Source organism: Echinops telfairi, unplaced genomic scaffold (genome assembly GCF_000313985.2).
Source record: "Echinops telfairi isolate 266 unplaced genomic scaffold, ASM31398v2 ScPeMD7_4048;HRSCAF=4782, whole genome shotgun sequence".
In the NCBI taxonomy this organism is placed as follows: domain Eukaryota; kingdom Metazoa; phylum Chordata; class Mammalia; order Afrosoricida; family Tenrecidae; genus Echinops; species Echinops telfairi.
The window spans coordinates 21,904-35,883 of record NW_022107947.1 but is presented as its reverse complement, the minus strand read 5'-3'; the positions used below and the strand labels follow the sequence as shown (position 1 = coordinate 35,883).

The 13,980-nt window shown below is 38.4% G+C and overlaps 1 protein-coding gene across 1 annotated transcript in view; it reads left to right on the top strand.

Moving 5' to 3' along the window:
• LOC101650201 (vacuolar protein sorting-associated protein 13C-like) overlaps positions 1-13,980 on the top strand; it is a 125,410-nt gene that overhangs the window by 90,982 nt on the left and 20,448 nt on the right. The window contains exons 30-37 of the mRNA XM_045294948.1: positions 967-1,129; positions 1,715-1,831; positions 2,506-2,609; positions 2,858-3,025; positions 5,711-6,015; positions 7,578-7,725; positions 12,220-12,328; positions 13,769-13,902. Of these exons, the coding sequence (XP_045150883.1) occupies positions 967-1,129; positions 1,715-1,831; positions 2,506-2,609; positions 2,858-3,025; positions 5,711-6,015; positions 7,578-7,725; positions 12,220-12,328; positions 13,769-13,902 (1,248 nt within the window). The remainder of the gene's footprint in view (positions 1-966; positions 1,130-1,714; positions 1,832-2,505; positions 2,610-2,857; positions 3,026-5,710; positions 6,016-7,577; positions 7,726-12,219; positions 12,329-13,768; positions 13,903-13,980) is intronic.

Below are 13,980 nucleotides of genomic sequence, written 5' to 3'. Positions count from 1 at the left end.
TTGACTTGCTGTGTTTCTCAAAAATGGAATTTTTAGATTTACAAAGAACCAACTAGGATCAAAGAAAGCACACTAGATCTCATTGCTGGATGCAGGAGTGAACGTGTGATGTACAAGGAGACACGTTGGAGTATTGGGGTACTACTCAGGTAGTAGCAGAGAGAACAGGAAGCAAAATGTAGCTGCGGGTTACACTAAAAGGAAAATGAGTGAGATGCTTTTTACATCAGTACACATATAAATGATCTTATTGGGGGGTAATGTAAAAATAATTAAATTAATTGTGATATTATAACCTTTTAAAGCATTTTTATGTTCCTTAGTATTTTCAGGAAATGAAGCACACTCTCTTACATATAAGCAAAGGTTGCCATGGTATCTGCTAAGTTGCTGTGAGAATGCTGCACATTATTACAAACAACTTGTGCTGCTATCAGTTTCTGGAGTCCAGTTTTTTCTTTGCCTTCGTGATTTCATGTGTTCTGTGTTTCTTAAGTGATAGGCCGATCATTGAGATTTCAGAAGATTGTTTAATGACCGAAAACTTCCTCATGAATGCCACATTTGTTACATAATTTCTAGACATACTAATGACACATAGTGATTCTGGAGTTTCATGTTCTAGCTTGTGAATTTTATAGAGTCACAGTTAATAGTCATTGAAGAGCCCAGCAACCATGTATGTGTTGAATGCTGACGTGACTCAGAAGTAAGTTGTAGGCTCCTCAACAAGTATTCTGAGAAATTAAGTAATTGGGTTACTCTGATACTCTAGTGTACGCTTGAAGTGTGTGGCGTTTACTCTTGATCGCCGCTTCCTCCAAGGAACCTGGGCTGTAAATCATCCTTTACCTTAAAACCTCTGTCAGAGTGGTGGAGCCTGTGATGCTGGCTTAGCTGGGAGCCTTCTGGATTCATGGTTGAGACAAATAACCGTAAGACATTTTCTTTTCAAAACCGTTTCAGGTGGCCTTTTCCTCTTTAAGTTTGTTGCTACAAACACAGGCCCTTCTCTCTTCTATCACATACCTGACAAACATGATTCCGTCAGATCATCAAAACATGGCTGATGTCAAGGAGACACAAATGTTAACTGAAAAGCAACAGAAAAATTCAACTCCGCAAAAGGGTATGAGAGGCACTTTTTTTGTTTCTTGTTAGTAAGAGATGAGAAGTCGTAGAGGTTATCTGCTTCATGATTTTTTTTCCCCCTAAGTAAAATCTTACATGGGTGCTTGATATATGGGGAAAATGTCCTCCATGGAATTATTTTAGGGAAAAATATTCTAGTGTTTATCTTGGTGATGGTACTGGGAAGCCCTTAACTAAGAAGGGAGAGAAGACCTTTTCACACTGAGCTCTTCCAGGCCTTCCAGTGGTTTCTGAAGTGATAACAGCAATAGGGTCAATCTTCCCTAGTTCAAGTCCTGACTTTGTAACTTACACGATGCGATTATAGGCACATTATTTAGCCTCTCAGTGTTTTAATGTCTTTATTCACTTTAGGTTTTGTCCTGCCACTTAAATGTTAAAAGTAAAATAAAAATGCAAACTCTCGAAAGTCTTTAAAGTACAAAAAGTATTTGAAATTGTATGAGTTTTAGAAGATTTATAGTATTAACAAAACTGTGGTACGTTGACTAGAAGCATGATTCCTTAATAGATTGTAGATGACTAAAGCCTATCTGTGATAGAATGTGTTTTTAATTTCTAGTGATTGTACCCACTAAAGACAGTGGCGTCATTGCCTTCCGTCTGTTTGCCAAGTTGAGTGCTTTCTGTGTCATTGTTTGTGATGAAAAGAGCAATATTGCTGAAATCAAGATCCAAGGTAAAAGTTGCTACATTATCAAAATTTAGGTAAAACACAAGTTTTTTCTCTTTTTTTCTCATTTCTAACGAATTTCCAATTGGATGGCTGTGAGCTTTGAAAGACGGACAGAGTAGGGCTACTTGCTTTCTTTTGGGTGGGGAGGGACACAAAGAAGGGGGGTCAGAATCTAACCATCAAATTGACCTATTCACAATGGTATTTTAAAGCTTTCTTAGAATTGTCCCAGAGCGGAGAAGGGTATTAATATCAAAATAGGGATACTAATAATGGGTTGGGATGCCAGTCCCCAATTCAGGTAAAATTCTTTGAAGATGCTTTATCTTGCTATGAATTCCAGGCAACCTTGTAATGAAGAACAAAGCCTGTGAAGCTCTGGGCAGAAGCCACTAACATTCACCCAGCTCTTCCTCTGCCTTTGTCCTGCCAGCTCACTGTGATATGGTGAGGTAAAGAGTGTGCTTAATGAGATTCTTGGAGAACTCGTAAGCCTCCCACTCCCCCTTCTGCCCTTTGCTAAATAGGCAGTACATTTGCAAGTCTGAATTTGACTGTGGTTTCAAGCAGCTTATCTTGTGGTTAGCAGTCCAGTTCGTAACCCACTGCATCACAAGGGCTCCTTGGTAGATCTATAGAAATTATAATGATATGATTTCCACCCCCCCACCCCCCAGGCCTTGATTCCTTTCTTTCTCTTCAATCAAGAAAACAATCACTATTTGCCAGACTGGAAAATATTATTGTCACAGATGTTGATCCTAAGACAGTTCATAAAAACGTAGGTGACAGTAACTAATTATTTATTTGAGTTTTGGGTTTATTTTTTGCAATTGAATGATGTAATTTTGTTGTAATATATAACTTATTTTTAACTTTAAAATATATTGATGAAATATATTTTGATGGAAAAATGTTTCTATAAAGATTGTATCTTGGAAAGCTTAAAATGTGAACTTCTTTTCTAAATGGGGTTTTATTTTGTCATTGCCTTCTTGGATGAAGTACATTCAGATCTCTGTTTTTCAGGCTGTCTCAATAATGGGAAATGAAGTTTTTCGTTTCAACTTGGATTTGTACCCAGATGCTACTGAGGGGGATTCCTATTCTGACATGTCCAAAGTAGATGGTGTGGTATCACTGAATGTTGGCTGTATTCAGATTGTGTATCTTCATAAATTCCTGATGTCACTTCTGGTAAAATTACTATTTATATATTGGATTTTCAGCTTGGATATGAATAGCTTAATTTTTTTGGTCGCAAATCTTTATACCTTGGATTTTAAGGGGCATTTGTGTTAGTCTGGGTACTTTAGAGAAACAAATTCACAGAAACTCATATGTATAAGACAGAGAGTTTTATATAAAGGGTAAGTGCACATCAAGAAAACATCCTAACCCAGTGCTGCCCAAGCCCACAAGTCCAACATTAACCCGTATGTCCGACACCAATCCACACAGTCCTCCTCCATCTCACAAAACACATGCTATGACACCAACTGCAGGAGGAAAGCCGAGTCAGTGAATGTGTAAGCATGTCAGCACTGGCAGTGGTCTCCACACGGCTGCTCCAGCACCCAGGGCTGCATTGGGGCAGGTTCATGCGGCTTCTCCTCAGGGATGTCTTAGAGGAAGTGAGCCTTGCCAGCTGAAGCAGGGAACTGGCTAAGGCAGCTACACCCTGGTCCGACCATCACAAAGCAAGAGCCCTGAGAACTCGAAAGGCGAGGCTCACTGAGCCATTTATCCCTCTGCTCTTCAATTAACCCCACATGTGTTTATCGGCCAGGTTGTCACAATAAAGTAACTACCTCAGCATTGTTCTGATTATATATAATATTTATAAATATAAAGTTCAGCACATGGATAACATTGGGAAGAATGGGAATTTCAGAACATTTAATACTCATGCAGAACCTCTACACAGACCAAGAAGTGATTGTTTGAATAGAACAAAGATATAGTGAGTAGTTTAAAATTAGTGCCAAGATTGTATTCTTTCACCATACTTTTTAAATTGTCTGCTGAACTAATAATTCTGGAAAGTGCACTATATGAAGAAGATTGTGGCATCAATAGTTACTGATGAAGATTAAAAACTATAGCTCTTAGTACCGATTATAGCCATTCAGTATGGTTCTCAACATAAAACAAAAATCCTCACAACTGGACCAGTAGGTAACATCATGATAAACAGAAAATGTTGAAATTGTCAAGAATTTTGTTTTGCTCAGATCTACCATTCATGCCAAGAAATCAAAATATATATTTGCAAAAATAATTTCTTTTAAAAAATCAATACAAGACCAGACTCAATGAAGTGGAGATTAAAAGTCCCCTAAAATGCCTAGCTCTTCTAAAATGACATCCCACTGTATTATCAGCCCTGATATCAACTACCATGCCTCCTCGTAATATATTTCCACATGTCTCAGGGTTCTGAAATTTGCTGCAATGTCTCACAAAACTCAAGAACTATTCAAAGGAAGGGCACCTGTGGTTGTGGGTGCTGGTTGGCCCAAAATCCAAAAAATTCAAAGTTCAGATATTTTTCTGAAGGATCTTCCTGATCAAGAAAGTCCTGGAATCTGGTAAAATCAGGCCAGGTGATAGATCACAAATAAGACCCTAAGAAATAGATGTCAAGTAGAGGCAAGACAGATGCAGTAGCCAGAGGCAGAAGCAAAAATGACAGTCACAGAAGGACTCCTTCTTTCTGAGCATGCTCGGTCAGGAAGGGGAGGTTACAAAAAAGAATAGCTTCTCTGGAGGTATGGTTGTCACCTTCTGTAGACCATACCCCCTAGGTAACAGTTTGGTGACTTGAATCACACCTTTTAGTAAGGCGGAGACTCAATGTACATCCCATCTGAATATGTCCATTCACGGAATAGAGAACTCCATCCAGAATGGGATTTTAACCACAGGCATCGAGGTTAGTGTTTATAATGTATTGCAAGAAGGATTATAGATAGCAGGGCCATATTAAGTCATTAGTGCATCTCAATATTGTATTGAAAAATCTGCAAAATATGTCTTTCAAGTGTTGACGAGCTGAGACGACACTCTGGGGAGTACAGGGCCCCTGACTAAGCCGTGGTATTTTCAGTGGCCTCATGTGCACATGAGAACTAGACAGCGAATGACAGACAACGACAGGGAAGTGCTGATGCCTTTGATGTGTGGTGTTGGTGAAGAATAGGAAACGTGGACCGCCTGAAGAAGACAGTATTTGTAAACCATGTAACCTGCTTGCTGTATTGGAAGTGCGGATGGTGAGACTCTGTCTCGCATACTTCGGACATGTTATCCAGAGGGACCCCTTCCTGGTATAGGTCATCATGCTTAGTCAAGTGGAAGGTCAGCAAAAAAGAAGACCTTCAGAGATAGCTTGGCACAGTGGCTGCAGCAGGATCCAGCCACAGGAAAGGTTGTGAGACTGGTGCTGCACAGGATAGTGTTTTCTTCTGTTGTGCACAGGGACCCTGTGAGTCAGCATTTATTTGAAGACACCTATCAGTAACAACACTAGAGAGGTTAATAACTTTTGTTTAATGTAGGATACTGAAATGTGAATCGGTTTATGGTTTTTGTGTAGAACTGGGGTTGACAGTAGTTTTTACTAGGACCGTAAGAAAGCCAAATGAGACTCAAGTATAAAAACTACTGAAAACCTGTTTTCTTTGTTTCACAGTCTGATAACCCTAGCCCTAGTCACGTAGCTCATCAGTGCAGGTGGGTTAGCGGTAATTCTTAGCTACACACTGAAAAATAGGTTTGACCAAAAGTTCTTTATTGGGAAAAAAAACAGTGTATGTATAAAAAGGAGATATTATTATTCATGTGTCTGACCTGTTTTCCTTTTATGCTTTCCATCCACAGAACTTCATGAACAATTTTCAGGCAGCCAAAGAAGCGCTGAGTGCTGCCACGGCCCAAGCAGCAGAAAAGGCCGCCACGAGTGTGAAAGATCTGGCCCAGAGGAGTTTCCGTGTTTCCCTCAATATTGATTTAAAAGCACCGGTTATAATCATCCCACAGTCTTCCATGTCTGCCAATGCATTGGTGGTAGATCTTGGCTTAATCAGAGTTCAGAATCACTTCAGTCTGGTATCTGGTGAAGATTGCTTAAATCCACCAGTCATTGATAGGATGGCTGTGCGTCTCACAAAGCTGAAACTCTCTAGGTATTCCCTTTCAGTCATTATAGATACAATCTTATGCTCGTGTTTCCTATGAAATTTCGTGACCTTTGAAATCCGTACCTAAAGGACATCTACTACACAGAACACTTTTTTTAAAATCAACTTTTTATTTGGAAATGTTCAAACTTACAGAACAGTTGGAAGAAGAGTACCATGAACACCCATCTGTTCTTCACCGCCATTCACCAACGTTTGCTTTTGTTTGTTAGCTCTATCTATATGTCATTGTTATTTAAAACATTTTTTGATAAACCATTTGGGAATAGGTATCTTGACAACTAACCCCTAAATAGTTTAGCATCTTTTGATTTGGCCCTAGGCTGCAGTAGCAGCATCCTTGATCTGATTTTAGTAGGACACAGTGGTAAAATAGCTGCAAGAAATGAAAGTGGCTGATAAATGATTATTCTCCCAAAGATGTTGAAAAGATTATTCTGAAATGAAAGTTCTAAGGGAATTTAATTTAATGAGTTTTAGCACTGATGTAATACATTATTGAATATGTGTACTTCATATTCCCATACACACATCCTCCTAAGCAATAATTTTGGGGATTTTAAAAGTAATTTTCCTCTCGGATCCAGGCCACGTATGGTACTTAGCCATGTTCTACAATTACTGAGGGGGATTTTTGCACTGATGGGAAAAACAGACTCATTGCCAGTCAGTCAACTCTGACTCATAGTGACCCTACAGGACAGAGTAGAACTGCCCTGCTGGGTTTCTGAGACTGTCACTCTTTACAGGAGTAGGAAGCCTCATCTAGCTCCTGTAATAATATTTATCCCAAAGCAGTTCTTCATTCTTGCCTTGTCTTTCATTGTGAAGAGTGTTTTGAGAGTTTGAATGGTCTGTTTCATCTGACCCTTCCCACATGATGTAATGAGACTATGCATTTAGGGAGGGATACTGTGTAAGTGACGATGCGTTCTCACTTGCCCATCCCAGATGCCGTGTGAGCTCATTTGACTCTATCCAGGGTCAAGAAGTAACAATTTAACACAACATCCCCTCACTGTGAACAGTTTACCTTGTTTTTTTTAATACCTGAGCCAAATATATGTAAGCCCTTGAACAACTGTATTTGATGACCTCCCATTTCTTCAACAATATGAATTTCTTTAAAAATTTATTCAATTTGTCACTATTTAAATATTTTCTACTCACTATTTATTAAAGATTTTCTAACGATGTATAATACGTAAGAGGGCTTCAAAAATTTCATGGGAAAATGGGATTAGAAGCGAGTAGAATTTTTCCATGAATTTTTTGAGATTCCAGTGTGTTTTGTATTTTCGCTGTGCCTGCTGTTGGGTTTTGTGGCTGCTGTTGCTCTGTTAGGTACCATCCAGTAGTTCTGACCCTTAGCGACCCTGTGCACAACAGAACGAAGCACTACTTACTTAACTGTGAATTCACATTTGAAAGCTTTCAATACAATTTCACATCGGCATCAAGAGCATCAACTTTTTACTTTGTGTTCATTTATGATACATTGTATTTTATCCAAAATGTGCATATGTGTCCATGATATCTTTTAATAGGACAGTGATCCAGCCAGGCATCTCCTATCCTGATATTCAGCTGTTGTACCCAATTAACTTGGACTTCTCTATAAATCGGAATCTAGCTGCATCTTGGTACCACAAGTTACCTGTTGTAGAAATTAAAGGACAACTTGATTCAATGAATGTAAGTACATGTGTGATTAAAAACTATATTTTAAAAGGTTTAGATGAAAGATTCTCATTATAAATCCACATGTAGAAGTTTTTAACTATTGTAAGAAAAACACTACAGCGTGCATGATTCTGTATTATTTTAAGTAGAATTTATAATCTTCAATTAAGTGTAATTTAAACTTTTTATAATTTGCCCTGAGAACATAATAACAGAAATTTGTATGTAAAATGTTTATTAGTATGTTATCCACTACTTGTCTGTTAGTGTGCCTGACTGAGGTGTTGCATGTTGCCGTGATACTGGGAAATGGTGGCCCGTGGAGCACAGCAGGGGGACACACAGATAGGCAGGTTTCTTCAGAGCTCAAAACTAAGACATACTAGGAAGAAGGAACTTGTGATTAGCTTCTAAAAAATATTAACCAAAGAAAAATGTATATGTAGCAGAGGCACATTGTCTGATATGATGCCAGAAGATGAGCCCCTAATGTTGGAAGACTCTCAAAATACAACTAGGAAAGTATGTGTTAGGCTGGATTGTCTGGAGGAAGAAACCAGTGACACTCATCTATGTACAAGAAAGAACTTTAAATCAAGAAGTAATTAAAAAAAAAAAAAAGAAGTAATTTACACCAGGAAGTATTCCAGCCCAGTTTCTCCTCTATGAAAAGGCCACACCTCCAGGGGGCATCCTCAGGCTTTGATGTGACTGACAGGTTGGATTCCACCCCCAACTTCCAGCCAAACTCAGGTTGACCGAAAATCCAGCTACCACAAGCTCTTTCACAGTACAGTCTTTGGTCATGGCCTAGGTGGAGTAAGACTTTAATGACACAAAATGAGAAGAAACAGCTGTCAACATGCTTAGTAATTGGAACATGGAATGTATGAAGTATGAATCTAGGAAATTTGAAGTTGTAAAAATGAAATGGAATGCTTGAAAATATGTATCAAGGTATTTCATTTTACTTGAATCTACAATCAGTGCCCTTGGATCAGCAGCCAAGAAGTCAAATGATATATTGCATGTTCAAATCTGCCCAAAAAAGATCTTTTAAATATTAAAAAGCAAAGATGTCATTTTGAGATCTATAGGTGTGTTGGACCCAAGCCATGGCATTTTTAATTGTGTCACATGCATGTGAAGACTGGACAAAGAATAAGAAAGACTAAAGAAAAATGGTGCCTATGAGTTATGGTGTTGGCAAAGAACGGTGAATAATATCACGGAAGGCAGAAGAACAAACACAGGTTTTGGAAGACGTATAGACAGAATGTCCCTTAGGAGTGAGCATGGTGAGACTTCTTTTTATGTGCATTAGTAACATGCAGCCCAGTGGGACCAGTCCTTCCAATGACACCATGCTTGGTAAAGGCGTGATGGGAAACAGGACCCTAGGGTTGAATTGACACATTGGCTGCCACAGTGGCTCAAATATAACAACAATCGTGAGGATGGCGTGGTGAAGAGCAGTGTTTTAGGCTCTTCTGTAAGGGTTTGCTATGAATTGGAATCATCCGTACAGTGAGCAGCTAAAAATGAAACTCCCTGCAATCAAGTTGATCATAACTTACAACGATCCTGTTGGGAAGTGTAGAACTGCCCCCTGGGTTTGTGAGCCTCTGAATCTTTACGGTTGCAGAAAGCCTCATCTTTCTCGCTTGGAGAAGCTGATGGATTCAGACTGCTGACATGGTAGTTAGTAGCCTAATGTGTAATCTGTTCCATCAGGGCTCCTTTAACAACAAGTGAGAATAAGTATATCTCACTCATGTATGTGTAAGAGAGAACTTTATATCAAAGAGTAATTGTATATCAGAAAACATCCCAGCCCAGTCCAGATCAAGTCTCTACGTCTGATATTAGCCCACATGTCGATACTAGTCCATATATAGTCCTCTTCAGACTCATGCAGCACATGCCATGATGCCGAATGCAGGAAGATCACAGGTCAGTGGGTGAAGGGTCTTGTGAATGCAGGGGAAGTGGAGGCATCTCCAGGGTTCTGGTTGTCATCAGCATGGCTCCATGTGGCTTGTCAACAGGAAGGTGAAGCAGAGAGAGAGTTCCCAGAATCCTCATGAGAAGGTCACACCCACAAGGAGGGATCAGCCTGTAACCTGATTGACAGGCTAGACTCCACCCCTTCATTCTTATTTATTAAGTTGCCATGAAATTGTGTAACTACCACAGGCCATCCCTTGTCAACTTGACACCTTTACACAACTCTTTAGCCATACATAATTCTTAAAACAAGGACAATAGTAAAATCATATTTGTGCCTAACAGTATAAAACTAAAATGCATACCATTCAATATGTGCCAGCCTTATTTAAACATAATAGTCTATAAATGAAGAAAACAATATTCTATGCCTAACAGTTGCAGTTAGGTGAAGACCTATACCATAATCCCATAACCCTATGAACATATTCCTTCGCCTATGAAAATTTGTAAGCCCCTTACTTCATGCCTTTATCCTCCCTATTTTGCGTATCCAATTTTTATATTGCCCAATTATATCAATCCAGTGCCTTTTGAGGTGAAGAATCTTCATTTGAGTTGGAACCTTGTAAGTTAGCAAAGTCAAATCAGGATAGGCCGTCCACAAAGTGAGCAATAATATGCACCAGTTCACAGGCTCAAAAATCTTGGGAGAGAAAAAAGAGGAGCTGATACCTAGGGCTCAAGCAGAAAACGTTTTGAGAATGATGATGACAACATATGTACAAATGTGCTTGATACAATTGATGTATGGATTGTTATAAGAGCTGTACGAATCACCCCCCCACACACCGAATGATTTATTTTTTTTAAAAAAAATCTTCATTGTAAGAGCTGCTAGAGCCCCTATTAAATGATTTATTTAGGGAAAAAAAATCTTCTCTTCATCTGGTTAGGTTCTGGTCAGCTCAGTGTGGGCTGCCTCACTTAGCCTCACCAGAGTGCCAGTTGGTCACCTCACCTTCAGACCTTGGTCCTCTTCACAGACTTTCAACAACCTTAGCCCCTTGGGCTAGGTCATGAACTTCAGACCAGTCAATCCGATCCCTTTGAACCAGGTTCACGAGTTTCAACAGACTCGACCTGCCTCTTTACTGCTGCATATCTCTCATTTCTACTCAGGAAGTGGATCCAGGTGGTCACCTATCAAAGCCGACTGCCCACAGGCTCCCATTAACATTGAATCCTAGAGAGGAGAGTTCCTGCATGGCTCTAGATTTTCCAGACTCAGGCACAAACCAGAGTTCAACATTCAAAAAGCCAAAGGGTTCCTTTTTTCCCCTTCTTCCCAGTCTGCCAACAGCACCATAGGCAAGTCTGTTGAAATACAAATGTCCTGAGCATTCCAGAGCACTGGGTGGGGTTTATCTTTCCAGAGCTGCTCTTGTAGGTGTGTCCTAACCCATTTAAAGATACAAATTGATGGCTGAAGACAGTGACCTACACTCTCTATACTTTCCAATAATCATTTCTATCAATTATTATATCAATAACAATAAGCAGAAGAAAACAGTAAAAAACCTAGTAGAGCCAGATCTTAAACTCAATCCTAAAAGAATAATATTCTATCCTTATCTAAATGTATCTTAATCCTCATCTAAATGATTCCATTGATACAAAATACGGCTTTAGGCCTCTGACTGTATCAAGCCAGGGCTGGGCCTATTGTCAGCCAATTTGACTAAGCAGCATGGTCTGTGAGAAATTCAAGGGGCAATTTTGGCCCCTCAGCACATTTACTTTAGTCACATTTATTTTTGCTGTTTTAAACAGGCATAAACAAAGACAACAGCCAGAGAAAAAAACCAAGACTTTAACTTCCCATATTCTTTCCAGAAAACAACCCAGTTAACTGAATGTCCATATCTGACCTCTGGCTAACCAAAGAAGAAAAACCACCACAATGCAGAGTTCAAACAAGCATCCACTCTCCATCTCCATGATTAGTTTCTCTAGTGCCCCACTCCCAGGTACCATAATGTGTTAGTCTGGGTTGACTAGAGAAAGAAATCCAGGAACACTCGTGTGTGGAAGAGAAATTTTACATCAAAGAGTAATTGCATATTAAGAACATACCAGCCCAGTCCAGATCAAGTCCATACCATACATGATATATATTATATACACCTAAATGGTTTACTCATATCTAATGACCTCTAAGATAATTATAGCATTGAAATAGGCATTTTTGACATGGAAGTAGGTTTTTAATTTTATTCCGCTTACAATCCTGCTAATTGTAAGGTCAGTAGCTTGCCTTTACCAGCCTCCCAGCTCGAGAAGATGAGGTAGTCTGTTCCCATAAAGACTTAGAGTTTCAAAATCCCTAGGGTTTTAATGTGTCCTATTAAAAGTAGTAGTGAAATACATGAATGATTAATGAGTTTGTAACTACTTAGGCAATGTTAGCCTTATTGTGTATTTTTTTTTACTGAGAATATTTTCTGCATTAAAATGATTTATTAAGATGTATTTTTCTTTTAACACAATATTTCACAGGTTAGTCTAAATGAAGAAGATCTTAATCTTTTATTTAAAATACTAGCAGAAAATCTTGGTGAAACTACTGATGCCTTAGATAGCAGGAGACCAGCAAAACAGGAGACAGGTAAGAGGGTGACAATTGGCAACATCATAGACATGGGTCTTGTTAGTTTTCTAGTTAGTACAATAGAATGTAAAAGGTCATGAAACAAGTTCATGCATATAGTTATGATTTGTATCGTCAGGAAGACTAATGATACTGTTAAATGAAACCATAGTTAGAGATGATTGATTCTTTTGAGATTGGGTTATTTTTTAGACTAATAGTCCCAAGTGGCATGAGTTGGGAGGTGGCCACAAGGAAAGATTTCAAATCAATGATTGAATTTTGGATTTGTTTTTGAGTGTACATATACAGAAATATAATTTCAGTTGGCAGTAGGTTGTTAGAACATCCTTGATCTGATTTTAGTAAGCCTTAGTATTAAAATACCTACAAAAAATGAAAATGGCAGATATATTTTCTCTCTCCTGAAGATACTGAAAGCAATAATTCCGAAATGAAAATACTAAGAGAATTTAAATACTTACATACAATGATTATTTTAATTTTAAGACAAAATAATGAGGCATATTTTTAAAGATGTATGTATATCCTTTCATTCACACACACGTGCACATAATAATGAGGCATATATTTAAAGATGTGTGTATATCCTTTCATTCACACACACGTGCACATACACATTTTTCATTGTTTGCATTGTGTATATACATTGGTTACGTATCAGTTATTAAATATGTGGTAAGTACACATATACAGGCGTCCTGTTGGGCTGCTAACTCCAGGTCAGCAGTTCTGAGGTTTTCTGCTCCTGTAAACCGTTACAGTCCTGGAAATTCACAGGGCAATGCTACCCTGCCCCCGGTCACTGTGAGTTGCAGTTGACTCGAAGGCAGTGAGTGAGTGAGACACACATATGTATGCATTTTTACATTAGACGATATACTGTGACGTTCATCCCAGTCCGTAAGTATTGATCTGCCTCATTCTTTGTAATGGCTGACTATGTTGTACCGAGTATCCGTATATATCGGACGACAGGATAACTACCAGGACTGCTGGATTAAATAGGATTGAAATATAAAAATTGCCAGATCTTGTAATTACTCTCTAAAGAATTTATGCTAATTTTATGCTTATTAACTTGTTTTTCTAAAGCTTTTTCTAACACAGTAAATACACTATCATTTTAGAATGTGGCCAATTTGGTAAGTGACTAGTATCTTAAGATTTTGTTATTATGAAACTTTATTTATACCCATTAACACTTATTTAGTTAACATCAATAGGTGTGGCCTGCTCCTTTTGTTTGTTTCTATTTTATATATATGTATCTGTTCTACTTAACCTTGCATTTTCTAAGGACAGGAGGTTTGTCTAACTGGGTTTGAGAATTATCAGTGTCTGTACCAGGCACTGAATATTCCTGTAAATCCTCAATAAATGTTCTTGAAAGGAATATATGAATAAGAATGGATTAATTTCTTTTAAATATTTTAGGTGAAAATAAAGATATTGAGATCTCTACATCACAACAGAATGTATATGCTCCACAAGGCACTTTCCCAGTTGGAATGGAAGAAATCAACTCTATAGACACCATTAGTTTGCTGTTAAACTTTGAAATCAAAGAGGTGTGTAAATTGTATTGTTTTTATAAACTAGACTAACAGTGGATACTTGGAATTAGGTTTTGGAGCATCACTGTGTTA